The 27,889-nt window shown below is 38.4% G+C and overlaps 1 protein-coding gene across 2 annotated transcripts; it reads left to right on the top strand.

The window, feature by feature from the left end:
- Positions 1-10: 10 nt before the first annotated feature.
- cabp7a (calcium binding protein 7a) lies at positions 11-27,889 on the top strand. Of its 2 annotated transcripts, none has more exons than XM_004566711.4 (5): positions 11-914; positions 19,507-19,650; positions 19,797-19,909; positions 21,691-21,841; positions 24,531-27,889. In XM_004566711.4, the coding sequence occupies exons 1-5, from the start codon at positions 806-808 to the stop codon at positions 24,659-24,661; spliced, it is 648 nt and encodes a 215-aa protein (XP_004566768.1). In that variant the 5' UTR covers positions 11-805; the 3' UTR covers positions 24,662-27,889. The 2 variants fall into 2 exon arrangements, with proteins under 2 accessions (XP_004566768.1, XP_004566769.1); XM_004566712.4 differs by lacking the exon at positions 11-914 and adding an exon at positions 13,996-14,371.

Here is a 27,889-nt window from a genome sequence, read left to right as displayed (position 1 = left end):
AGAGTGACGGGGGCGATACAGAGAAGGGAGAGACTACATATCTGATCCACACAGAGAGCTTCCTTTCACAAAAACACTGAAGACTGAACAACTGGATTGCACTGCGCCCAGTGCTCACGACCAATTAAGAGCCAGCGAGTAATTATTGTCTGTAAGGATCCGGATGCGCCCTACTTTACCTGCCATCATATCGGGCTTTTAAGACACACATTTAGATCTTTTATGCTATTCACTCATCATTAAAAAAAAGATTTTTAACACGTCGTTTCTGTGGATGAAGCTGGCTGGAGCCTGAGGACGGAGTGCGTCAAGTTAGCGCATGTATCCAACAAGTGGATGCATGTGTTTCATCACGGCAGGCAATCATCGGGACTAAAAAAAACACAAGAAATCGATGGATTCATAACCCGCAATTTTATCACAATTGTTGTTTACAGCAGAGACGGAAAACGTGCTAATTAGCTCAGATGTGGAGGTTGTCTGAGCTGATGGTGATGTTTCTATGTGCGCATTTTGTCGGTGTTCTGCACTGCTCCTTTTACTGACTTTGTGTGTTATTCCTTCTAAACATATAACAACTGCAGAGAGGTAAGAGCCCCCCCCACACACATTTTCTTGCTCTTCATTCATTGACCAAAAGGCATATTGAGGCGGACACGCTGCGGAATCCACGTTTTCCCTTCGCACCCCCAGCCCCTCATCCATGGATTTGCTTTTCCGTCGGTGACTGAGCGGGGAAGTTAGGATCCTCTCTGTAGACATTTCTGTATGACGAGGGCGCAGGTGGTATCCAGAGGTCGCAGCCATGCCGATGCATCCAGTCACCTCCACGCTGATGTACCGGGGGATCTGCACCATCCCTGACATCCTCTCCTACAGCGCGCCGGTGAACCTGCCTGAAGACGAAGTAGAAGGTGAGAATAATGATACCTGCTCACATAGAACTGAATGTTATCAGGACTTGTGAGTATACGGGAGGTGTTACTTTGTGCAGCGGCAGTGTATGTGGCCGCGGTCAGCTCCTGCGGTGGAGTTCCTTTAAACTGACGCGCGGTCAGGACCTTGGACAGCGCTCGGAGAGCTTTGATTTAATACACAAGTATCGAGACTAGAAGTGATTTGGATTTTAAGGGCAGTTTTTATTTTCACAGTTCCCTTTCTTTATCTTGTTATATAAAACAGAATGTGCTACAATAATCCTCATTTTCGATTTTTTTTCACTGATTGAATAAAAAAAAATTGTTTTCTGTCTATTCACATTATCACATCATTATTTTCCATAAGTTCAAAGCAGGATTTCTTAAGAAAGGAATTTTGTTATAAAACGTTGCTCTGTGAGGTTAGTGATGCATTGGCTCGATCTAGTACCAGAAGCTAGGGCTGGAATTCACTGGCCTGTTAAGCCTGGCCACACTGACACTGAATGGTTTAGAGATATTTTATGCATCTTATCCCCATCTTTCCTGAAGAATGTGAAGCATTTGTCCCACATCTGCAAGATTATTAAATTAAGGGTAAATCCCATCATTTTTAAAAAAGTTGAATACATCTGAAACATCACAGCACTAAATATCAACACCAAGAAGCATGCTGAAAAATGACAGCTACACAGGACAATGTGTATTTCAGGATCATGAGAGCGTTTATGCCAGGAGTGCTTGCAATATGAACCTGTGACATCTGCACATTATCATACAGCAGCCCCTGAGACATGACTGAAGTCCCCAAGTGGATGTGATTAGAGGAAGTTCTTGTTTTGCTGCAAGTGTGTTTATGCTGTAAGCTGACATATTAATGCTAAATGATTCGTCCCCTGCACCTCTGATCCTTTTCCCCCCATAATGATTAAACGCACTTTCTTTGAAAAACAAAGGACAAACACATTTCTGACAAATTCGACTCCTTCGCTGGACAGATTCAGAGAGATGAGTGGGCACACAAACCTTTAAAACCTTTTCTTAACAGCTGCATTTCATGTATATGTGTGAAGTACAGACAAGCCTGGTCTTGTGAAAAATTTCTGTCTGTGAGTGCTGGAGCACAGACACCAAGAAGCAAACTGCTAATGTTACCTGCAGGTGCACAAATTTTGTCTCACATAAACAGGTTTGCATTTGCAATACTTGCAAAGAACCACTTGTAAACACATAATACGGTTGGCACCTTCACACTGAGGTTGATGTTAATTATAAAAGCTGAGTGGAAGAGGCCAAATATATATTGGTTTTGACTCCCAGAGGGTATTCAAAGGCAGAACATCCCCAGTGCATTTTGAACATTCTGTTTCAGAAAACACCAGAAATATCCAGAAAAGCTAAGACACGCAATACACATCTCCCTTGTTCATTTAATGCTTTTTGCCTTTTTCTTTTCTTTCTTTTTTTTTTGCTTTGAAATCCAAAAAATAAATAAAATAAAATAAAGATCAAAGAGATACATGTCAATGCCAAAAGTGATCCTTGCATGATGTTATGCTCTTAATTTCAGCATTGCATCACAGTGCTTTATTGTCAAACATGTGTACTTCAGGTTTCAGAAGTAGCTCTTGACTGTTGAGACTGACAAATCTCAGTTTTCTTTTCACCCCACCCAACCACTTTACTGTCAGCTCTGGATGCAATAAACAAACAACACTTCATTTTAGCTGCAATTAGTCAAATCCACTTATCTGCCACATGTGTCAGGAGACAAAGTGAGCCATTTGGGTTTTACAGCTCAACTTATAGTGGCAGCTTGATTGGAGAAGGCTGTGGTAATGCACAGTTAACAGCAGTGACAGAGCCTTTTGCAGCTGTTGTGATGCTGTGTGAGGGATGCCTTAGAGAAAGCGAAAGAGGCAGACTTTTAAGCCAGCGTCAATGAAGGGATTTGAACATTGTTGTTGTTGTCGTTGTCAAGTGACAGCTTCACAGCTTTTCCCACTAGAAAGCACAAAATGAGAATAATATAGAACATGACAGGGCTGAATGGTTTGTTGAATAATAGCAGAAAAAGAAAATGAAATGTTATGTGCCAGTATTGGTGCTTACTTTTAGTTAACTAAATTTTAAATCTATGGAAACAATATTGATATTACTCTCATTATTGTTTTCAGTGTCGCAGAGATGGAAGACAGTAACGCAAGCTGGAGTTAATTTATTCTGTGCAACCACTGCAGCTCTTAGAAAGTGTATTAGCCAGTATTACCATAGCTTCATTTCCTATTTAAGCTGTAGACAGTATATAAAAGATGGGCATAGCTTCTGAGTCCTCTTTCACCCATAAATTGAACAGTAAAGCTTGAAACAGCCTCTGAGTCTAAGAAGTGAAGCCAGTTTCAGTTTTCTGTGAATATAACTTAATGCTCATTTTGTTCATTACTCATATTAGTCACTATGAGATTGTCTGTTATTAAGAAACAACTTCTGTCCTGTTGTTAGTAGGAACATAAATTGTTTCTGTTTATATTCTTAATCCAAATCTGCTGAGCACCTTCGTCTTCCACACAGCCAGAAAACCTATGTAAAACATCTCAGATGGAGGTTTCTATGTGACGTAAAGGCTTGTGCATTTTGCACTCAGACTCGCCCTTATTTTCTAGATGTTGCTGTCAAAAGTAGCAAGAAAGTGATGAGGAAGAATAAAAGTCGTAGGACCTCTTGCATTAAAAACAGACATACATATTGTATAAAGATGCCACTGCAGTATTGGTGAGTGGTACGCTCCAGATGCCAAACATGATTTTTTTATGTGTGACATATTTTAACACAAAATCACATTTGGGTGATTTATTTATTTATTTATTTTTTAAATGTGCAGCTTATATAACGAATAACAGAAAAAATGTTTTTCTTCTTTATGTAACGACAAATTTTAAGTGAAAGACGAGGAGACAAGATTTTCATTCTGGATCTTAACTGACAAATTATGATCAAAAATAATGCCCAAACCCTAAATATGGATATCTGGAATAATATGGCTACTAGTACTTAAAGGCAATTTTAACAAACTGAACTTCCAGTGATAAAGTATTTCCTAGATTGGAGACACTGCAAATATTGAAAACATAAAAATTTAAAATATATAGTAACATCATTAAACATATTTTGATAAAATTTTGACAGCAGTGACGTTTCAGAAATGACTTGTAAATGAGGAACGCATTACCCGAGCGACCCTGTGGCTCTTCTCTAGAGAGGGACGAGAATTGGCTGGAAGTGTGAGGTGTCACAATCATCAGCTTGGCCGTCAGAGATTTGTCAGAAAATGAAATAGCACATTAGTGAATATGTGTATGTGAGCGCATGTAGAGGCATAGGAGGCTAAAGCCCTATTGGCACACATAACCAAGTACTTGATTTTCAATTACTGGCTTGGACACCCAAGGGAATGGACCAGTGGCACCAAACATCTTGACCAAGAAGGCTGTCAAAGCTATAATTGAAAAAAAAAAGAAAAAGCAACTCAATTTTTTTCTAATGCTTTGTGTGTGTGTGCATGTGTGTGTGTGTGTGTGCATGAGAGAAACTTAGAGGTGGTAACAACTACTTTAATGTACAGTAATGTGACCATAATTTGAATTGGACTCCAGATTGTCCATTTCCCCTCCTACACAAGAGGAAAAAAAAAAACAGTTGGTCATATTACAGGTGCTCAATATAGTTTAGACCTCCTCCACCACTACACACACACACACACACACACACACACACACACACACACACACACACACACACACACACACACACACACACACACACACACACACACACATTTATATATACACACAGCTCAGTGTCAATATCACTGCAGGTGGAATTAAGTGGGTAGCCCATTTCCACACAGCCTAACAACAGCACTATTGGAAGTAGCTTCAAAATAGTCCCAAGGCTGAGCTTTAAGCATTTGTATCAGGTCCCAGAGAAAGGCTCATGGAAATAGATGCCAGGAGATGCTGGTACACACGCAAACGATAAGAGAGAAGCAAAATGTTTGCATTTTCTTAGCAAACTTGCGATAATACAGTTTGTTTATTGTTGCAGTTGAAATCTCCTCCGCCTTTTCCCCTGCACTGTTGAAATACACAAGAACATTGAAGGAAACATCTGCTGACACAACTTTTAGTTCCATCTTTTCTTCATTCTCTCTGTTTTATGACCGTGAGGACATCTTTGGAAGGAAATGTGCTTTTGTATCGTTTTTTAAATCAGCCCCAAATTTCCTCTGTTGCTGACAGACTCTTGGAAGCTTCGCCCCGAAAAAACACTCTGTATTCATCATGTATTCATCAGTAGTAAATAAATTCGGGCATTAAGGCAAATTAATCCATTTGACATACTTATGCAAACTGCTCAAAAAGCCAAACAAAAGGATAACTTACCAGTTTTCTAATAACATAATTTTCTGCCTAAAAGCAAGACCATTATAATGGCTATTTATGGAAGGAGTAAATGAATTCATAACAAAAATAAGTAAATATCACATTAGCATTATATTCTGCATGTCTAGCTACCAGAAGGAAAATGTTAGTGCATATTAGTTTCAGCTATTTCACATGCTTGCAGGTATTATTACTCAGCACATGCAGCAAAATAAACATGTAAGCAGTCAGTATTTGACATAATTTGCATAGAATTTACAGTGAATAGACATTGTATTCGAAGATTTTAATAAAACCTGTCTTTATTTCTACTTTCACTGTGTTGGTATTAGTATTAAAAAAGATTCTCTTAATCATCATTACGGAAAGATGCAAGCATATCCCGACCCCAACCTGTCACAGAGCACCAGCAGGGACAAATCTCTCACGGAGCATTTTAAACTCACCAATTAACCATCTACACAGCAATTGAAATCAGTGCAGCCTACAAAGTTATCTCTCCATTTGTGCACACTTGTGGCAGAGTGAGGGGGCTTTCCTCGTCTCAAGATCAAACACAGATTCGACTGTCGTCTGCACCCCTCCCGTGGCACAGAGCCGCCGAGATGGTGCAAACGGGAAGTGACTGGAACAATGAGACTGAAATCAGTGAGACTGACAGCTGGATTTAGAGATACTGCATTTTTAGTATTATTTTATGAAATATCAAACAAATGATGGTGAGAATTTACCACTTCCTTCATATATTTGTGGTTACAACAATATCACTAAATGGAGCTTTATATGTTGCTTTGTGCCAGAGAAAAAGACACTCTGGTGGGAGAGAGAGGATGTGAATGTAAAACCTTCCTCAAACAACCAGCAGAGTTTGATTATTTGGATGATGAAACTACTGAAGTCAGCGTTTTTGTGGTAGTGTACAGGACTGACTGCAGAGCTTGTTTACTTCATCAAAATGCATTTAGAATATTGAATATTCAGATTTAGTTTATTCAATGAGTTTTCCTCTCAGTACCAGGCATTTAACATTTACTGGGGCTTCTTTTTCAGTTTTTTTAGTCATTCCCTTGGCAGAGTTTTTGTGACTGCAAATCGTTTTGACTGACAGCTACTCAAAAAAAACCACCGACACCACTGTGTTTCTAATGGCATAAACTGCCTGTGAGGCGTTGTTGATGTTTCTGCTCGACTCCTACTGTAGCTGCAGCAGCAACATTGACTCATTTCTTTGCCCTGAGGTGGAGGGTTGACTTCCATTCCTTTGGAAATACTTACATGAATACAAATGAAGATATTTAAAGACACCGGCATCTGCTCGGAAAGACAGAAATTATGCGTATAACGTATTGCTGGTGCAGAATCAGTAGGCGTTGCGGGGGTGTACTTCTAAGGGGTCAACTGAGACCATTTTAAAGCATATATATTGCTAAGAAGATTTGGACATAACAAATGACCAGTGCTGATAGATGAAGATACGCTGGCTCATTTTCAGGAGTGTGGAGTGTGCAAACGATCCAGAAGTGTTTACCAAAACCAAACACTTATTTTTCTCTCCTATTCACATCAGCTATCGACTGCTATTTGCATGCTCTCTCCTAGGAAGCCAAAATTAGCTCAATTATTGTTCTCGTTCAGAAAAAAACACCATGTTTTACCCTTAAATTGGATCCCCCCAAAAAACATGGCTTGCATCCTTGAATCCTTGAATGCTTTCATACCCTCCTGCAGAAGAGTTTGTTTTTATCTAAACACTTTCTCTTAAAAAATTATATTGAAAAAAAAAATTAACAATAAAGTGAATCAAGCTAATAAATGAAGTGCCTTTCTACTGCTGAAACCATCGCTCTTGTACTCACAAATCAAGTCCTTTTCACATTGATACAAGTCTGCCAAACATCAAGCTCAAGCTCAAAAGGGCTTTTGTTGATTAACAAAGAAGAAGGACGCACAGCAGCACAGACTGCTGTAATTTTTCAATTGCTCCAATTTTTTTTTAAAAAAAGCCAATAAAGCCAGCATATTCATTATGAATTTGACTTTTTATGCACATGGATTTGTGAGTACCAGTGAAGGACGGTGAGATAATGTTGCGTAAGTTTAGAAGAAAGATCAAAAACCTGCAGAAAAATCTTACGGAAAACTCTTTCCTGCCTACTATAAAAAATGATAAAAAAGGATATATAAAAAACACAAGCAAGACAAAAACATTAAAATAATTAATTTTAGAAGAGAAACCCAAGTGACAGGTGCGTGTCACTTGGGACGGCCATTAAAGCGCCGTCCTTGTATGTAATCAGGCTGAGGATAATAAATCTCACTTTGTTTTTCTTCCCATCTCTTCTCAGTTCTGCGTAGATGCAGGGTCATCTTACACAGCCTGTAAGACAAACAGGCAGGCAGACAGGACTGGATTTGAAAATGGATTTCATAAATGTATCACCTGCCTGGATGGAAAAGCTCTGCTTGACATAGATGGTGAAAAAGATGTTAACTGAGCCTCAAATGAGGCTCTTCTTAGAGGGCAAAGTGCCCCAGCACCACAGGTGTCACCACAAGGTCACAGACACACACAAAAAAATCTTAAAGGGTTTGAAAATTGTCTACCAGAAAAATATATGAAGGTTAATTTGATTAAGAGAATTTTAATTTTGAGGTTATGGAGTTGAAAAGCAATTTTATATCAGTACCATAAACAGCAAGCATAAAGCAGGGTGGGAATGGGCCTGACTTTATCTGGAGGTGACTGGATCACATCTCCATTCAAAACTCTGATGTATTGTTTTCACACTTTTTTGAATAAATCAACAAAATAAGGGGAGATTTTGAGGTATTCAGATATATATTTTTTCTCTGAACAAAACCTCCTCTATGCAATATTTGTGGTGATATGACAAACAAAGCATTTCCCCCAATTTATTACCTAAGCAGAAGACAAGTCTTCATTTCTTTGCATACATCTTTTCTTCATAATGAGGAAAAGAAAAAGTTAAAGTCTTGACACTGACATTTATTATTTTCCTGACCCTTGTTATAGTTTAGTTATTTGACATTTCGATCCCATCGATATCTATATACTCATATAAATTCTGAGTTAATCAGTCAGTGTAATCTGGTATGGCATTCTATCACGCCAAAATGGGTTTTGATGAAAAACATGTGCTGCAGACTAACGGGGAATATCATGAAATGCTTTGATTATGGCTGCCTGGTGGCTTCAAGTTAAGTCATTTATTTCCATCTTGATTGATTGCCACAAAGAAGTGAATCCCGCAGACTTTATTACCTGTGAAATGAACTGTGATGAGTTCTGGGAGGTGAAGTGCTTTTTCTCCAGGGTAATATTCCTTTCCTTTGATGAACAATACACCAAAAGTCTTTATCACGCAATAATAGTGGTAGAAAAACAACATCCATAAGTGAGTGTGCACTGTTAGCCTGGTGGAACTGATGGGGGGAATGTACTGTGTAGTGGAGGCTTTTGATTCTTCCTGACTGACCTGTGCTTGAAGTGCTTCTGACGGGTTTTTGTCTTGTGGCTATCGGGCCCATCTCAGCTTGGCATCATCTGTGATAATGAAAACTTTATGCCTTGCAAAGAATAAGAGTGAGAGAAGAAAGATGGAAAGATCTCCATGTTTTTTTTTCCTTTTCAGAAAAGAAAAACTGAACATCAGACTAAAATTTCACTGCCTGTCACTGGCTACAGTCATTCAAATAAAGTTTTTCCCTGTGGTCACTTCAGTGCTGCATTGGCAAAGTTAAGGCACTTTAAATTTTCTAACGAAGGGTGGAATTTCATTTCAAACCCAAAGACGAGCTTTTCCCCACACACACACACACACACACACACACACACACACACACACACACACACACACACACACACACACACACACACACACACACACACACACACACACACACACACACACACACACACACACACTTCACCATATACTCCTTTCAAATCCCCAAGAGCCTTATTAGAAGCCTGTTATGGTAATATTTAAATCTTTTGGATGTCCAAGTCAGCCCATATCCAGCTAAAGATGGATTAAGGTTGCTATGAGTGTTTAAAAATAGTCACCCAAGGTTTGCACACACAGAGCAGAGCAGTGTTTTTCTCACAGTGATAAGGTCTCACATAAAGAGTGGGTGTGCTTCAATTACCGATCCAAAGCAGCCCTAAGCAGATGCAGGTCTGAATGAGGCAAAGAGAATCCCTGGCTCTGAAAAACAAGCCCTGGATTAGGTTCACGGATGCGTTGCTGTTACAAAAGCCCTGGCATTAGTCTGCTCAAAAAAACACCATGTGTAATTGGCAAAAGTTTTAAGTGAAGCTAAATTTATCCTGAAAATGGTTAAAAACCAAAACACTCAAAACTCTCAAGTAAATATTTTCATTGTTTAATCTATTTTCTGATTTTTTTTCTGTCTTAGCACTTTAATATGTTAATATGCTGTGTATTTGGTTAGTATTAAACTATAATATGTGTGACAGGATAAAAGCAAAAAACAAAGGGGGGAAACTAATCTTTATTTTTGACCCATTTATCTCATATTAGATCTGTAGAATAGCAACTGTTAATATCAATTTCTTAACTTGTTAGTACTAAAATAAATTAGACATTAATGTTACTTAATTAACTTTTACCTGTCAAAGAAAAAGTCCCAGTGTTGCTTAAAGGAAAACACTGCAGAGAAAGTGGAACTTGCGAGCCTTGTCGAGCCTTTTCCATTTATATGCATGAATAAGCTCCACTTCTAAGTGGTTCCTCACTTTGTTTAGAGCTGTGTACAGACTGTTTAGCAACTCCGTGCTGCTGCAAGGATGCAGCTCAATTCACTGATAAACAGCAGTATACAGGGAGCGTAGTGCAAAAGGGAGTGCACTGCACCTTTCTCTTGTGGGTGTTCTGCTTTAGAAGCTTGGCTCTTTCAGCCGCTGAGCTTAACTTGAGGTTTCATCCTATGTCAGATCACACCACAGGGGACTATGTGGCATTGCATCTGAAGGCCAACAAGCACCTCTGTACATCAAAGCAAATATCACATGCTTTCAGCGAAAATATTCCCACTTCCCTGGTGAAGCTATGGTCCCAGAAACAGAGCTGAAGAAGCAGCTTTAAAAAGAAAAAAATCGATTAAATGATGTATATTAATAAGGCAGAAGCTGAAAATTACATTAGTCGGAATTTAAAAGGCTGGAAGCAAAAATAAAAACTTTTGGGATGCAGTGTAAAATATAAATAAACACAATTCAATGGTAAACCCATATTTTATTCACAAAAGAATGTAGAAAACATCACATTTTTAAACTGGCACACTTGAATGGTTCAAAAAAGTTGGGACAGCAGCGTATTTATCCATGTATAGCATCCCATCTTGTTTTAACAACAGTCTGCAGGATAGTTGTTGGACTTCTAGGAGAGGAATGTTGTGAATTTAGCTGCTCCGCAGTCCTGGGTCTCCTTTGTAGTGTTTTTCATTTTATGATGTGCCAAATGTTTTCAGCTGGTGAAAGGTCTCGAGCGCTTGCAAGCCGGTTCATCACCCAGACCCTAATATTTTACGGGGGTATGTGTTGCTCTAAAACCATTCAACATTTATTGTGCTTTTCAATGTGTGTGAGCATCTTCCATAAGCAATAATACACAACCCATACCATCAGATATGCAGGGACCTGATAACATGTCAGGTGGTCTCTTTCCTCTTTAGTGAAGAAAATGTGATGTCCATATTTTCCAAATAGAATTTTAAATTTAGATTTGTCTGACCAAAGAACAGGTTTCCACTTTGCCTCCAATTTTAAATGAGATCAGCCCAGAAAAGACTGTGGTGTTTCTGGATCATATTCATATACACCCATTTCTTTGCATCATAGCATTTAACCTACATTTGTGGATAGCATGGTGAACTGTGTTCACATACATGTCCCTGAGTCCATGACAAAATCATTCCTGCAGTGCCACCTGAGGCCCTGAAGATCACAGGCATCCAATATTAATTTTAGGCTTTGTCTCTTGTGAACAGAAATTTCTAGATTCTAATAGTCTTTGATGATACTTTAAACTGTTAATGATGAGATATTAACAGTTTATGTTGAGGAACAATGTTTCACACTTTGTAGAAATATAGATATATATTTTGCAGATAGGTGAACATCTGCCCATTTTCTGAGAAACTCTGCCTCTAAGATGCTCCTTTTCGTATCCTGTCATGTTACTGACTTGTTGCGATTCAGAATCTAATGAGTTGCAAAAAGTTCCTACAGCTGCTTTTATTTAGACCTGTGTACAAGCCTTTTATTGTCCCATCCCAGCATTTTGAGATTTGTTACTGCCATCAAATTCAAAATTTCTTAATACAGAACAGTTTCTCAGTTCATAAATTTGATATGTTCTCTTCATTTATTTACATTTTATGCAGTTTCCCAAGTTTTTCTGAGCAGGGATTGAAAAAACATGGCATTTTAAAGGGAACTGCTTGTCACTTGTATGGCCTCTGGTTGATTTTTGAACAAGTCAAATTTGACATTTACAAACAACTTTTTCTCATTTTTAAATCTTTAAAATTTATTATGCATATCCTGAGAACCAGCCTATTCATTTATGTCCTCTGTTTTTGGTCTATATCTTTTGACTTATATGAGTGACCTTACAAAATCCTGATGTACCAAATAGAGGACATCCTGGGCTTTCAATTGATATTTCATGTGTTCGGGTGGCCTCCAAAGAGGCAGGAAATCCCAAAAAAGTTCATTGGGAAGGTTCTTTTTTCTCAGTTCTCAGGAGGATATGCTGATTTCAGAAAGCTGCTTCCTTATGAATTTTGTTAACAAGTTAAACAAAGGAAAAAAGTGAAAACATGACTAGGTACAAGTGAGTGAATGTAAGGACAAGCTTCTGGCTCGGTAGCTTTCACGATCTTCTGCATCTTCCCATTAAAAATGCCCTCTGGCTAGCTAGGCTAGCTAGGCTGAGCATTTAAAACCTGTTATACTCAACTTAAACAAGTATTTGTCTCTTTGATTAGTGTGCAGTGCAATTTAATTAATTGATTTTTCTTTTTTTAAATTATTGTTATAGAGAGAGTGTCTTCTTTACAGTACAGTTAGTACATAATACATATGAGTCCAGTCCATTTTGGGCAAAAGAATAAAATTAAAAGGAAAGAATAAAGCTGTATCTTCTGGGTAAAATTAAGATATAGTGCTATCTCTTTGAGAATTTATTTATCTGGATAGAATGTGGTCAAGAATAGAAAAATTAATTATTTTAGAGACTGATTAGTCAGCCTAGTCAGCCTATGGAGATTACACATGGTCTTCTTTACTTCAGAGATTTGTTACTTCATTCAAGTAGCACTCTGGCCTAGTTTCATGTGGAACCAAGTGGTTTTGATAAAATATTTGAACTAACTCTAAATTTTCCAGCATTATGCTCATGTATCTCACAGGACACGATAATCCATTCATTATATTTCAAGCCTGTACAACACAACAGTTTCAGTATTCTGTAAATGATGTTTGTCACCACATAAAATCATCCTCCAACAGGTTATTTTTAAATAACAAATATAATGATACACTATAACTACTAATAGTAACACTGCTACTTTGGCCTTTGATCCATGAAAAGGCTTTCATGAAGGAGATCATTTGCAAAAACAGTTTTGGCACCTCATTTGAGAATGTGCTTGCTTCCTGCGAGGCACCAACATGTTTTAGCAGCGTCTGCTGGAAAGCCCCTCTTTCTAAAGTAAACAGATGGAGCAGGGTCCTCAGGTGGATACTGAGCTATTATTTTTTCTATAAACAATAACATCATACCCAGTGAAGGAAAAAACACAGCTGGAGGCTCTCGGTGATTCAGAATATATCTTCAGTTAGACATTTTGCAGTGGAAATTGATGTCAAAACAGCTGCTGTGAATGTCACCAGACTTGGCTTTATAAATTGCATATCCAGACGTAATCTGTTGAAAAACATGATTTTTAAGTAGCCTTGTCCCCTTCGTGCAGTTTCTTTTCTATCCTATGCATTTACTTGATTGTAACAGACTATTTCCTGGATTTACTACTATACAGTACAGCACAATTATATGCTCTTTTCTACCATCACTGACATTTTATGGGTTTTTTTTTCTGCTGAGAAATTTGTTGTACTGTCACACTGTCGATATTACCTTAGGCTTGTCTATTCATTACCCTGCTTCAAATGATGTACACTCGTTTAGCATTAGAGTTCAGTAATTTAACGGCAGCTACTGGCTGCAAGCTGAAAAGTATTTTAAAAAAACAATTTTATTTTCCTTACCCAGAAAGCTTTTATTGGAACTAAATCCTATAATAGAGACAGGTTATGTATTATTTAGTAGCAGCATTCACTTATTGTTTCCATTATTCATTCCAAACCTACTCAACATTTTTCTTATTTACACACCTAAATTATCTTTGTCTTTACTCTGACCTGATCTAAAACTTCCTCAGACGTGTGGGGAATTTAAATGTTCCTGAATCTTATTACAAAGTCCGCATGAGATTTATCATCAGTTGTGAGGGACCAAGCAGCCGAAGCAAAGAGGAAACAGGCAAAAAAGTATCTTCAAAAAGGGTTTTCTTTATTTTAACCCTCAAAAAGTCCAAAATTAACAAAATTCAAAAACATACTTAGCAGGCCCATAAAAGAGGTCAACTAAATATAACTTTACAAAAAGTAATTTCCAGAAACTTAAACAAAACAAAGTGAGACACAACTTAACTCACAAACTGACCTAATTACAAAGACACATGAGGGTAGCTTTTATAATGATTTGGCCAAACCATTTACACACAATAGGGGGGAAAACAAAAACACACTAATATTAACTAAGCACAGAATAACCTAACTAAACCTAAAACACCCCTGCTCCTGGTAAGCCCATGGTTGGTCCTGCTGAGCAGGCATGTTGTTCCCAGAGTCCTCAGCCACGCCTTTTGCCCAGACAGGAAACAGCCACCGCCCAAACCCAGGTAACTCAAAGAAAGAGAAACATAATTAATATAACAAAACATTTTAGAAAAACCACACAATGCTACTATGTGCGCGCCTCATAATATCAGTGTTAGGTTTAACCAAATGATTAATGAAGAAAAGCAAACTAATAAAGTGAAAAAATGGACTGACTTACCCCTGTGTAGCTGATGCCATCACATCGGTCTTTAGTGATACATTTCATCTCAACAAACGAATTACAAATACTGCCAATCTGACATGTGATTTCCTGAGCACTATGTATTGTCTCTTTAAGATTCATCCCCAGCTCTGCTCTTGTGTGCTAATCAGGCTTGTAAGACGAGGATGTGACAAGTTTCAAACTGTAGGTGACTCGGTCGTGGATGTTGTTGCATAAATTAAGGGATTCAGTCCCTCATGAAAGGTAAACAAGTGGAGAATGAAGGGAAATATGCAGTGGGGCAAAGAGGAGCAATTAACTGCTGAAAGATTTCCCATAGTGATTGAACTCAAGGTTTCAAAGTTTAGAAGAAGCTTTCTGCTGACACAGAGTAGTTGCAACACTTAATGCCCTTTGCTGTCGAGTTTGTTAGTTTATGTTTAAAGTAAGTGCTGTAAAAATAATACTAAAAACAAAAGAAAAAAACACACACACACACATTACTCTGATTTCTTACTGTTGTAGTGTGGATTTCTAGTTGTCTGTGATGGGGGGGAAAAAAACACTTAGAGTACCTCAGCCTCAGCTGCACTTAATTTGAACACTATCTGTCATAATGCGGCAGTGTGCAGGCAGGATGGGGACCCAATCGCAAACTCACGGAGGCAGGAATGAACTCAAAATTCACAGCTTTATTGCTGGAGAGCAAAACCATGCAAACTAAACTGGGAAACTATAACACACAGCCATGAATAAGGGAGAACACGACGCAGAACTGAGAGAGATGCGGACATAAATACACAGAGGGTTAACGAGGGAAGTGGGGGAACACAGGTGACACTGATAATCATAACGAGACACGGCAGGAGTAAACACAACACTGGCGGGAGACTGTCAAAGTAAAACAGGAAGGGCACAGAGGTGCAGACAGGAGGAGAGAGAAAGCACGGGGAGAGCACAGACATACCGGGCTGGGGAAACATGGAATAAAACACAAGGAGGGGAGGACTCACCGATACACAGAGGGGCACACAGGGGGTAAAGTCACAAGGGGAAATCAAATAAGGAACATCTTAACAGAACAACCTAGGAACCGAGGCATAAATAAGGAACAAAATACAAAACGCGCGAAAACTAAGAATGCTGGGTCAACATGGCCCAGGATCATGACACCATCAAACTAATAATTATTATTATTGTTATTTTTATAATTATTATCATTGTTGTTGTTGTTAATACTGGTCAGTGGATGTGAGATTTGATATGTTAACATTATAAAAACATCAAAAGAAATGATTAAAAACTAAGGGACTCATCAGCTCCTACTTGTATGTCGTCTGCTACTCTAAACACTAAAACCCAAACACTCACAGTGGAGGATCCAACAGACTGGGATGGTTTCATTAACCAGGAAAAGGCAGAGATTTTGTACGCCAAAATCATAAAAATCAGAAGAAACGGTAGCTTTTTGATCATGTATTTGTATTTGTACAGTGTTAAAGTGGTGGATGCTCATGTTAAAATCATAATATTATATTAAAATTAATTTATAATTACATTTGAAATGGCAAATATATTAAAAATATTGCATGATAAGGTCATTTTGTGTACACATCATTTCTATGAGCCAAATACTCAAGCTTTGGATTACATGAATCTGCATGTGATTCATGTAAGAGGGGACGGGATATCCTTGAGACCCACATAGCAAGGAGGTCTGGCCCGGATCTGGTATCAAGCCGGCACTGCTGGCTGACTTCTGGCATGATATGTCATCCAGATATAGGCCAGGCCTGGCATAAATGGCACTGTCTATGTGATGGCATGCCATATCTGGCTCGATTGTGGTTTCGTTAATGTGGCCTAGGCCCATAGAAAACAGGTCTGGCCCGGATCTGGCATCAAGCTGGCACTTCGGACTGACTGGTATCATGGCAGAGTGTATGTCAACCAGATGTGCGCCATGTCTGGCAATGATAGCACTGTTTATGTGATGCCATGCAATATCTGACTCAATTGTGGTTTGGGTTATGTGGCCCAGGCTCATAGAAAACAGGTCTGGCCCGGATCTGCCATCAAGCTGGCACTTCTGACTGACTGGTGTCATGGCAAACTGTATGTCAACCAGATGTATGCCAGGTCTGGCAATGATGGCGCTATTTATGTTCCTATTTTCCTATTTTAGTTAGAAGATCCACATGCCATGTTGCAATACTGTACTGCTATGGTAGCCAACGTTTCAAATGCAGGTTTGACAGGTTTGTGAGTGTACACTTTATCCAAAACCTAGTGAGGTTTACTCATGTTTACCACTGGGTGGCTGTAGCTCATGCGGTAGAGCAGATCCCCTACTGATCGCAAGGTTAGTGGTTCGATCCCTGGCTCCTCCAGTCTGCATTTCACATCTGGCAAACCAGATCTGGGCCACCAAAGGGCCGTCATTCTTTGCCGTACGTGGGCCATGTGTAAGCACATTGTGTGGGCCAGATCCGGGCCATACCAATTTTGCTATGTGGGGAGGGGATATCCTTACTCTAGTCATACCAGCCAACATGTAGTTCAAACCTTCTGTATGTGAGGGCCAGCCAGTGAGACGATGTCTCTGGTGTCTTGGTGCAGCCACAACAACCTGGTGCTGAATGCCCAGAAGACAGTGGAGATTATTGTGGACTTCAGGAAGCACACAGCCCCACTCCCCCCCCATCATCCTGACTGACACCCCCATCACCTCTGTGGACTCATTCCGCTTCCTGGGTACCACCATCACCCAGGACCTGAAGTGGGAGCCCACCATCACCTCCGTCATCAAAAAAGCCCAGCAGAGGATGTACTTCCTGAGGCAGCTGAAGAAATTCAACCTGCCAACACGGACGATGATGCAATTCTACACTGCAATCATCGAGTCCATCCTCACCTCCTCCATCACCGTGTGGTACGCTGGAGCTACTATCAGGGACAAACAGAGACTGCAGCGTGTTGTGCGCTCTGCTGAGAAGGTGATTGGCTGCAGACTCCCATCTTTGCAGGACCTGTACACCTCCAGGACACTGCGGCGTGCAGCTCGGATCTCAGCTGACCCTTCTCACCCTGGACACAGTCTGTTTGACCTGCTCCCCTCAGGCAGGAGGCTCCGGTCCATTCGCACCAGAACCTCTCGCCACAAGAACAGTTTCTTCCCCTCTGCTGTTGGACACATGAACAATAACCACATGACTGTCCCCGCCACTAACACATGACCCTACGCTGTGTCACTGCATCATTTCATGTTTGGCACTGATCACCACCTGCACTCATGTATATATCTTTCTACGTAGCACTCATAATTCTTATTCTCATGTATATATCTCATGTATATCTCATGCACATATCTTTCTTTCTACATAGCACTTTAATTCTTATTGTCTGCACTGAAGCACCGCAGCAATTTCCTAATGTTGTAAACCTCAACATCTGGCAATAAACCCATTCTGATTCTGATTCTGATTCTGATAACCGGCTCAAAGGGGTAGTAAAGCGAGGTTAGCTAAAACAGGTCATTTCAGACAGTGGATGAATTGAATATACCAAGGGATGGTATAAGATTAAGGATTATTCGGAACTGCGATAATGCAAGGCTGCAAGAAACCCAAACAGAAATATAGAATTGGGATTTACAATAAGTCACCCTTCAATGATAAATGAAAAATAAAAGACCTCTGTTCTAGTTTCAGGTTCATACACAGTGAAAACATAAACTGAAATGCAGCTCTCCTTCAATGAAAAGATTTAAATTGTCAAAAGAGAAAATAAACCAATGAACACTGATTTTAGAACAAGAAACTCTGAGCTATAGTGACAACTAAATATTCTTAGTAATACTGAAAAAATAACTAGACAGCTTGGGGACTCGAAGCTCTATGTACAAAAAGAGGAAGGGAAAGTATTTTAAGCAATGCTTATTCCCGTGATGTATCTTGATAAGATCTCATTGTTAGACCATCCCTGCCTCATAAAGGCCCATGCTGTTCAAACTCCATGGCTACAGCCTGAAATGCAGACTGGCTCTTAACAATTTGTAGTCTCATGATCCAAGGTATTGAATTTATAAGATTTTTTTTTTTTTGTCTCATCGGTAAGCTCCTCCTCCACAGAAACGGCTCCAAACATACTACAATTGAGGTTTGGTTTTAATGTGACTTGAGTTTGTAGTTTTTCTTCAACTGATGACAGAGAGTGCATACATTTGGATACAAACTGTAACTGATCATTTGTTAAGATACTTAATAACAAAACAGACTCAAATACAAAAAAGCCACACATCCAACAGATGTTTTCAATTTGGACTGCCAAATGTTTTGACACAAACATCTCAAGTCTCTTTGGACCCCACAATAATTAGATTTCTAACAAAATGATAAGTATGTGTTTGTGCTGTGGAGCTAGTTTAAAATCAGCTCATCACTTTTACTGTAGCAATTCCTTCACATTACAGTGAGTGATTTTATTTCATCTGATGATGCCATTCCTTACACAGAGAAGTTTTACAGTATTTTTGAGTTGCTGGTCCATTGGTAGTTTCCAATCTCATTTCAACCTGACTGTCATTTATTAAAGAATTGGCAGAAAGCATTTACCAGAATGTCTCTGTTTTCCCTCTCAGTGTGGCAGAATTACACACTATTTTTAGATAGTAAAAAAACAACAACCTTCTGTTATTTAATAAGTTTAAATCATCCCTATCAAAATACAAGGCAGAGACTACTGCCCTTACAGTTTGTCTTGATCTCATTGCGTTGTGTTCAAGGTTTTTTTTTTTTTTTGACTCTTTTTTTGGCAGTTAACTTGTGTTCTCCTGAGCTGCCAACCCCCATATAACTATGACTCAAGCAGTGATGCAGCATAACAAATGTGTCTTTGGTGTGTGGAAAATTTCCCACTTTCATATCCTCGTTTGCCGTAAGACTTCAGCTTGTGTGTGTGTGTGTTTGTGTGTGTGTGTGTCTTTTTCTGCAGAGATCCGTGAGGCCTTCAAAGTCTTTGACCGCGATGGGAATGGGTTCATCTCAAAGCAGGAGCTGGGCATGGCCATGCGTTCCCTTGGCTACATGCCAAATGAGGTGGAGTTGGAAGTCATCATCCAGAGACTGGACATGGATGGTGAGGCCAGCAAACAGATTGGATTTTACTATTTTAAATCACAAAAGCGCAGATGCTTTGTTCTGCTTTTGCCCACAAAACTAGGCTTTACTGCAGAAAAGAAAAAATCAGCTATAATGAACACTAACTGTTCCTCTTTTCTGCAGGTGACGGCCAGGTGGATTTTGAGGAGTTTGTTACTCTTCTGGGTCCAAAGCTCACAGCAGCTGGGTTACCAGACAAATTCAGTGGCACTGACTTTGACTCAGTTTTTTGGAAGGTGCTCATTATAAAACATTATTTCTTGTTATTAAAAGGAGACAAAGACATCATTAATGTGGTAAACTTCAAAGCTATTAAACATTTAGGTTCTTTAAAGGAATAGCTGTTTAAATTGTTACATCCACTGATTTGTTAATGGAATCCTGGATCTTTGTTTGCATGTGGCGGCAGTCTTATCACTTAGTCAAGTCAATTTTTCATGCAAAATAGATATTAATTTATTTACAGACACCTCATTAGACAATCAGCTGTTCATTTTGACAGTGTGATAGAAATTAGTGGGGGTGTAGCTCATGTCAGGGTTGTTTTTGTTGTAGCTGTGTGATAATAGCATTGAAATGCCTGTCAAAAAAAATGAGGTTCCAAACTGAGTCTGAAAGAAAGGGAATTAATGTGAGTTTTTCATATGCTCAGTGCACAAAGGAAGAATCACACCTGCTGAGGGAGTCGAGAAGCCCAAGAGAGTGTTGCATAGCATCGTGTAACATTATATAACAGAATACTAGTATGAAGCATGTGCTGCTGGATTGATCACACAGTGCCTTCAGTCACAACAGCGAGATGAGCTTAGGCTGAGCTCAATTCATATGTGACAAGCTGGGAGTGAGACTGGTGTCTGTGCAGTGATGCACAATATTGACACCAAAGGGTCATTTATGTGTCTGAGATGCCAGGGTGCTGACGAGACTGACCAGTGATCACTAATTAAGAAATAAAACATTGATAGTCAAATTAAGAATACATAATGCAGAATGGTTTTATTGTTCTGTGAACAAATTTCTCTTTAACAATTCTGTTCACATAAAAATGAGAAATGAGAAATTAATAGTAGTTTAGAAAGTAATTACACTCACCAGACATTTAATTAGGTAGACCTTGCAAGCACTGGGTTGCCTTAATTCTTTGTGGCATGGATTCAACAAGGTGCTAGAAACATTGCTTCGAGATCCGCTCCTCTCTGGATAGTTTCTTTTTTTCTGACCAGTCCCTGTATACCATAAAAAATGGTGGTGTGGAAAAATCCCAGTAGATCAGCATTTTCTGAAATACTCAGCCTAATATGGCACCAACAACCATTGCTCATTCAAAGTGATTTAAATCACCTTTCTTCCCTGTTCTAATGCTCAGTTTGAAATTGAGTTACTGCCATGTAATTAGCTGATCAGATATTTGTATTAAACAGTTGAAGAAGTATATCTAAAACAGTGTTCAGGGAAAGTACTTTAGATTACACCAACTAAAGGGGAATGTAAGGGATGTGGTAAAGGCTAGTAAATACTTTTTTTGCTGCCTTATTCACCTTTATTAGATTGACTTCAGCGATTATGTTGCATTTGTTTTCCATTTTATGAAATATTTAAGATAATCTAATATTTATTATTTACTGAAAAAAACACAAAATCCCAAGGTTAAAATTTTAGATCTGGGGCACATGTTTCACCTAAAATGAGGAGCTTGCACTCAAATCAGAAATAGGATTTGTTGAGTAACAGATCCACCTGGGGAATCTCTCACTCAAATTTTCCTTTGATCTAAATGTCATTCATTTAGAAATCTAAAATGCACATTGATATCACTCATATTTTCCATCTTCTGGTAAAGCCTACACTGCAGAAAACATTTTCTTTAAATTACAAGACAGCAGTGCTATTTATGCACTTACATTCTCTTTATATTTTATGCCTGTGTGTGTTTATAGATTTCTGTCTTTGCATTTGAATGTTTTTACTGTGCCTTCCAGCCTGTGTCCACGTTAATGTTTGGTGTGTCTATCCCCAGTGTGACATGCAGAAGCTTACAGTGGAGGAGCTGAAGAGGCTACTGTATGACACCTTCTGTGATCATCTTTCCATGAAAGACATCGAAAACATCATAATGACTGAGGAGAATCACATAGAGAACCCCGAGGACTGCCAGGTGGACATAGACAGTAAGGAACCTCCTATATTTCAGCATACTGCTGTGTGTTTTGTACCCTGAAGTTAAAGCGAAAGTCTAGAACGTAATCAAGATTTTCTAGAGACAAAATAAATAAATAAATAAAATAAACAAATAAATGAATAAAATATGAATATTGAATAAAAAATAACATTCTGGGTTTTTCTTCTTCTTTTTTTTTTTTTTAACTTTTAACTGCTTTGTAGAAATTGGCATTGCTTATAGGTTATAGGTCCCTAAAGCTATATGAAACATGGTGTAGCTCTTCATGGTGTATTTAAAAGATATGACATTTACATATAATAATGTATTATTTATGCTAATAACAATGTCTTTGTAAACAAAGCACAAGGTTTCCTGGGCTGTTCAGGCCCTGATAATCACAGACACTCTCTACACACAAATGGTTGTTAATTGTTGTAAATGATATCTGTTATTAATTTCACAAATGATCTTCACTTGTAAATTACATCACATTTGCAAGCTCTGTCCTTTTCTATGATTATGTACTTGTCTAAAGTATGAGATTTCGAATTATAGGGAAAGGCCAGTATAAATAGTAAAAGCACTAAAAGCAACAATAACAAGGACCATAGAAAGAAGATGAAAAGACAACAACACATAAAAGCAAGTCTGGAAAAAATGGGGCTTTTAAGAAGGGATTTAAAAGAAGTCACGATTCTGAGAGCCCTACCTCCCCAGGCAGGTCACTCCAAAGTTAAGGGGCCCTGCTAAAAAAGCACAGCCACCTTTAGATTTAAACTTTGACTTTGAAAAAGCCAAGAGGCCTCCACCTGTGGATCCAAAGCAGTGAGGAAAATCTTAAGATAAATTCTAGAATGATTAAGGAGTCAACAATAAGTAAGCCAGGATTGTGTAATGCGATACCATCTGCTAAACCTATCATGGTCTCTGGGTCTTTGAGTACTTTTTCTTTCTTAAATGTTTAATTCCTTTGGCTTTGTGTAAAGAAATGTATGTTCAAGTTCTTTTCTTTTTTTTGTTTTCTCTTGACATTTTTTGTATTTTACTATATATTGTTAATTATTATATCTTTCCAGCAACCTCTGTCTAAATTTTTGCTTAGTATTAAAGGTCTACTTTTTAGGTTATCTCTGGTTTTTTGTGTATCTTGGTTGTCAGTGTTTATTTTTCTATATATGCCGTTGTTGTTATTCCCTTTTGTGTCCCAAGTCTTGTTCATCTCCTGCTTTGTATAGGTTTTTATTGCTTATTTTCTAGCCTTGTTTATTTAGTGAACTTCATTTAGTTCACTTTGTGTTTCCATTGTGTTTCACTTTGTCTGATGTTTGTTTGTCTTTCTGTGTTCACCTGGTCCTCTTGTCTTCTTCACGTGTCAAGTTAATCCAATTCTCCTATTCTGTTGTGTCACACTTCCTGTTTTATTTTATAACTGTTGGTCTCTGTGTCGTGTGTTGAGCTTAACTTCCCCCCGCCTCTCATTGTGTCTCCAGCTGTGTATCCCACCTGTTAGCTCTCCACTTGTGAACCTGTGTGTAATCTTGTCTCGTTCATTGCTGTGATGTCCTCATAGCTGTATCTTTCAGCTCTCTTCTCTGCATTGCTGAGTATCTCCTTGCTTGGTTCCCTGTGAGTCTGTCTTTTCGATCACTGGCTTTCTTCCCGAGTTGGCCCTGAAATTTTGGACTTTGTATTTTTGGACTAATCAACTTGTTTTGAATTAAGCTTCCGCCTTCCAGCATCCAATTCAGTTTGCTTGTACTTATATTGTCCCAAATCATAATAATAATACAGTAACAACTATTTACATTGTCAAACAGTATGAATACATTATTATTTCTTTCAGATTAAGTTCTCATACTTCAAAATTCCCCACAATCGCATTTGAAAACAAAAAACAAACAAACAAAAAAAAAAAAAAACCACACCAAAACTCAGCCCTCCCATCAACCAGTTTCTCCCATCAGCAAGCTCACTCGATTAAAATGTGCTCTAGGTGCTTATCAGCAGTAAGTGAACTGCTGTGCTCTTATAGGCTGCTGTTCTGTAATATGAAAAATATGACATTATTTCTACTCCCCTCTGTCTTTCTTCTCACTCAGTGGGGGGAAAAAAACAAAACAGAAAAAACAAAACAAAAAAACAAATTATGCCTCTTTATTATTAGATACATGAAATTTGCTGATGATTTTCTCTCAAAAGTAATTTGATGTTTTCTCCTATGTAAATTGTTTTTAAACAATATTTTATCAATTTTCATTTATTTATTTTTTATTGGGGAAGCGGAGATGTAAAAGTACAACAGATATGAACTCTAACTTTACTGGAGATGATTCTGCAGCTGCGTTGGACCTAAACAATTACACCTTTGATTCACAATAGATTGATTCACAATAGTTTTGATGATGTTTTGTCCTTTAATATGCCAGTCGGGTGCCCTTTCATTGGTTTATTGTTCCAAAACTCCAATTAACATTTCAATCTAGATGTAATTATGTAGCATACAGGTGTGAAAGCAAATTTTCTTGGCTGTGCACACTCCCCTTCATTTGTGTTCTTGTAGTTGTATGATTTTGTGGTGAGCTTTTCATTTGGAAATAACAATCAAATGTCTTTCAACCATTAAATAATACCAGATTCAGTGGACCTTCAGCTCATTTTGCTTTTCCTTGTGTCTCTTCCTACTTCCTTTTCCCCAGGCTCCAGCCCGACGCAGCAAGTCAAGCAAACTTGTGTGCGCAAAAGCCTGATATGCGCCTTTGCCATTGCTTTCATCATCAGCGTCATGCTCATCGCAGCTAATCAGGTGCTGCGAAGTGGCATGAAATAAGAGTTGAGGCGTTTTCTGCCTTGACCAGCATTTACTGGCTACCATAAAAGACTGTGAAGATGAAACTCAAAAACAAATACAGACAATCACATGCGTGTAAAATAAAACATGACTGTAGAATACAAAAACTGGAGTCCCCAAGGACACAGACATTTGTCTTGGTGGCAAATACATGCCGACAACTTACATTTCCAAGGACACCTGGACCTTACGTACCAAGAAACAGTGGCGCTCTTATAATGGACAACTAACTACACATATCACTCTTCGTAACACAACATTTAGTATTCATTAGCTATGTGCATTTGAGCAGTGTTGCATTCAGTATGGTGGCAGCTATAGAGAGTTTAGTGACTGTCCAGTTTTGTATTTGTTCAGTGTACTATGGGGTTTGTTAATATTAAATAGAAAGAATCTGTGAAATATTGTGGGAAGTGTCAATGTGTGCAAGGTCTGGAGTGCACGGTGCTTTGCAGAAATTGTATGGGGTGCAACATTGTTCAGAACCACTTGGGAATAACAATAGCTTGGTAAGAAAGTGAGATAATAGTTTATAGGGTTTAATAGGTTTGCAGGGCGGTGGATGTGACTGTGTGGATGCTCCCATTCATTCACAGGCTGCGGGGCTTTGGTCTTAGCAGGATGGTGCAGGGTGAAGTAGGTTAACTGTTCTCGGGGGGAAGATGCTGAACTGACAGGCAACTGGCTGAAAATAACTGGTCATGCAGTAAACACTCGGCTCTGTCTGCTTTGCAGGCTTGAGACAATGATCATCATCTATGCATGACATGCATGGATTTAAACAGTCGTCTTGACACATTTGTAAAAGTTCTTCTTAATGTATTAATTGTTATGACTGTGTACTAGAGCTGTTTTCGATTCCTTAATGAAAACTGTGAGCAATTGTGTGTGGTGCAGGGTATCAGCATTCACAACAAATATAAAGCATACAACTGCATGACAAAGAAGGGCTGTGGTAATATACAGTATGCTCCTAGAAAAAGTCTTTTTTTTGGAATTGCTAAGCTATGGACATGCAGGCCTGAAGTCATCACACACTCACCGGGCAGTAACTGAGTAAAAAATACATCACTCAAGTATTTAAAGAATATGCATCTGGTTGGTAATAGGGAAAAATGTGAAGCAATGTATTTTGTTCTTTTTAAGTGTTTTTATGTCTGGACATGTTGCTAAAGAGCAATAACTGTATGTGAAATAGACACAAGACGTTACACAAAACTCAGTACAGACATGAATCCTTGAAATTGTTTTGCATTAGTTTTCTATAGCACTTCTAGAGCAGATATATTTGGTGATGTTCAAGGGAAAATGGAACTACTGTCTTATTCATTGAGATGGAAAGCTCAAGCACGAGAAGACTGTATGTCTGAAGCTGCCCATTGAGTTAAAGTTTAACAGGGGCTGGATGGCAAAGAATTGCAATAAAATAATAACATGTGAAACAACACACAAAGTGTGTAGTTTAGATTGTTGTGCATGCAATTAGGTACGGTCTCTTGTTATTAATGTGTATTGTACATATAAGCCAACATTACCAAAGCTAAGGAGGAATCTGTGACTGGAGAACTGGGCCACATAAGGGCACAATTTCTGAAATCTGATCATTTTGAATTATTGAACAGAAATCAGAAATGCTGCAGTCTCTTATAAACTTGTATTTAACACCAGCCAAAGATATAAAAAAAAGCCCTCCACAGTACCCTGAAAAAAGACTCTATAAAGACAGATCTTATGAATATCCCTTGTTAAGTCGTGATGTATTGACCTTTTGATGATACTGTTTTCTGCCCAAGCCTCTACTGTGTTGTCTGAGATGCGAGTGTTTTAAGTGCTGCAGTGCTGTGTCCCTCATTCAGTAGATCTGAGTCAAATGGGAAAAAATCATCATTCTGCCACTGCCAGCTTCTTATTAGCAAAATTCATTTTTAGCATACATTTAAGTTACGCTTTTATAAACTCATTGTACCCTGCACTACTATTTAAATGGTTCACAAAAAGATCTAATACTGCTCAACAACAATGTCTATATAAATTATTTTGGCAGACGAGACGTCGTCATTGCAATAACTTGGAAATCATGACTAACCTTGTGTTATAGATGGTGTTTTCTAAGCTTTCGGGCACTTGCAGAGGAATTATTTCACCAACAATTAGCCAAATGAGTTGCAGCTACTTTCATGAAATTGTATGTCCAAAAGCCTAACTTCAATCCCAGTTTGATTTTTGTTAATACCCAAAGTTATAGCAGTGCTGATCTATATTTTTTTAATACTTTGTTTTAAAAATACTCAACTTCTAACTCCTCTCAACCTTATACATCCTCCTTTTTCATGGGTGCCTGTACTACACAGGAAAACAGCTACAATAACCACTGAAATGGTGCCTCGCTGTTTGCTTGCATTTGGGATCTGAGGGAGTATTTGGACCCAGTAATGGCTATTACATCAGACTTAACAAGGAGATTGGCTGTTCCTCAAACTTGGATCTAAAAGGAGCCAAAACCACAAACAGGAATCAAAAACACAACTATCTCACAGAGCCAGGCAGGGTAAGGACTATCACATGCACCTCAGCAATTTGTCAAAAGTGTCAGCTCTTAGGGGAACACAGACAAAAACAATAAAAGTCCATTTATTCAGATAAACCTTTGTTTCCATTTTGCACTTTAACATGTGCTGCAACGCACAAATACAGCTCACCGCCATGATTGTTCATCCATTTCCAAAAATAATTTAGACATAAAGAATCACTTTACCATAGATGTATCTATTTTTTTTTTTTTTACTAGAATGTGATGAATAGATTATTACCTGACTGGCAAAAGATGCTCGCATTCACTTCCTATATTACCAGTGAGGGAACATTGTCATTGGGGAATAAAGTTATTAATTTGATTTGTTGCCATATTCTCAGACATTTTGGCATTGTACACAAACATAGAAATCCATCAGACATGGATGTATTATTTATTATCAGAGCAAAATGTACAAACCAATATTTATTTTCTTTTAACACGTGAAAAAAAACTGTACAAACATGTTGGTAGTCTACTGAATGTTCTGCACTGCACTGTACTTTATACCTGTCTTTGGATCTTGCAAAAATGTTTATTGAACATGTGATATCTGTTCATTGACTCCACCTGATGTTCTTCTATGTCTGTGGAATAGTGTTTCACCTGAATAAACCATATAACAACTGTGTCTA

The sequence above is a fragment of the Maylandia zebra genome, linkage group LG12 (assembly GCF_041146795.1).
Source record: "Maylandia zebra isolate NMK-2024a linkage group LG12, Mzebra_GT3a, whole genome shotgun sequence".
Lineage (NCBI taxonomy): Eukaryota > Metazoa > Chordata > Actinopteri > Cichliformes > Cichlidae > Maylandia > Maylandia zebra.
The sequence above is the reverse complement of the archived record's forward strand: the minus strand, read 5'-3'. Positions and strand labels throughout refer to the sequence as shown.

Coding starts and splice junctions, on each gene's coding strand:
- cabp7a (XM_004566711.4), top strand. CDS start 806: ATGCCGATGCATCCAGTCACCTCCACGCTGATGTACCGGGGGATCTGC. Junction 19,651..19,796: donor CCAGAGACTGGACATGGATG/GTGAGGCCAGCA, acceptor TCTTTTCTGCAG/GTGACGGCCAGGTGGATTTT. Junction 19,910..21,690: donor TTGACTCAGTTTTTTGGAAG/GTGCTCATTATA, acceptor GTCTATCCCCAG/TGTGACATGCAGAAGCTTAC.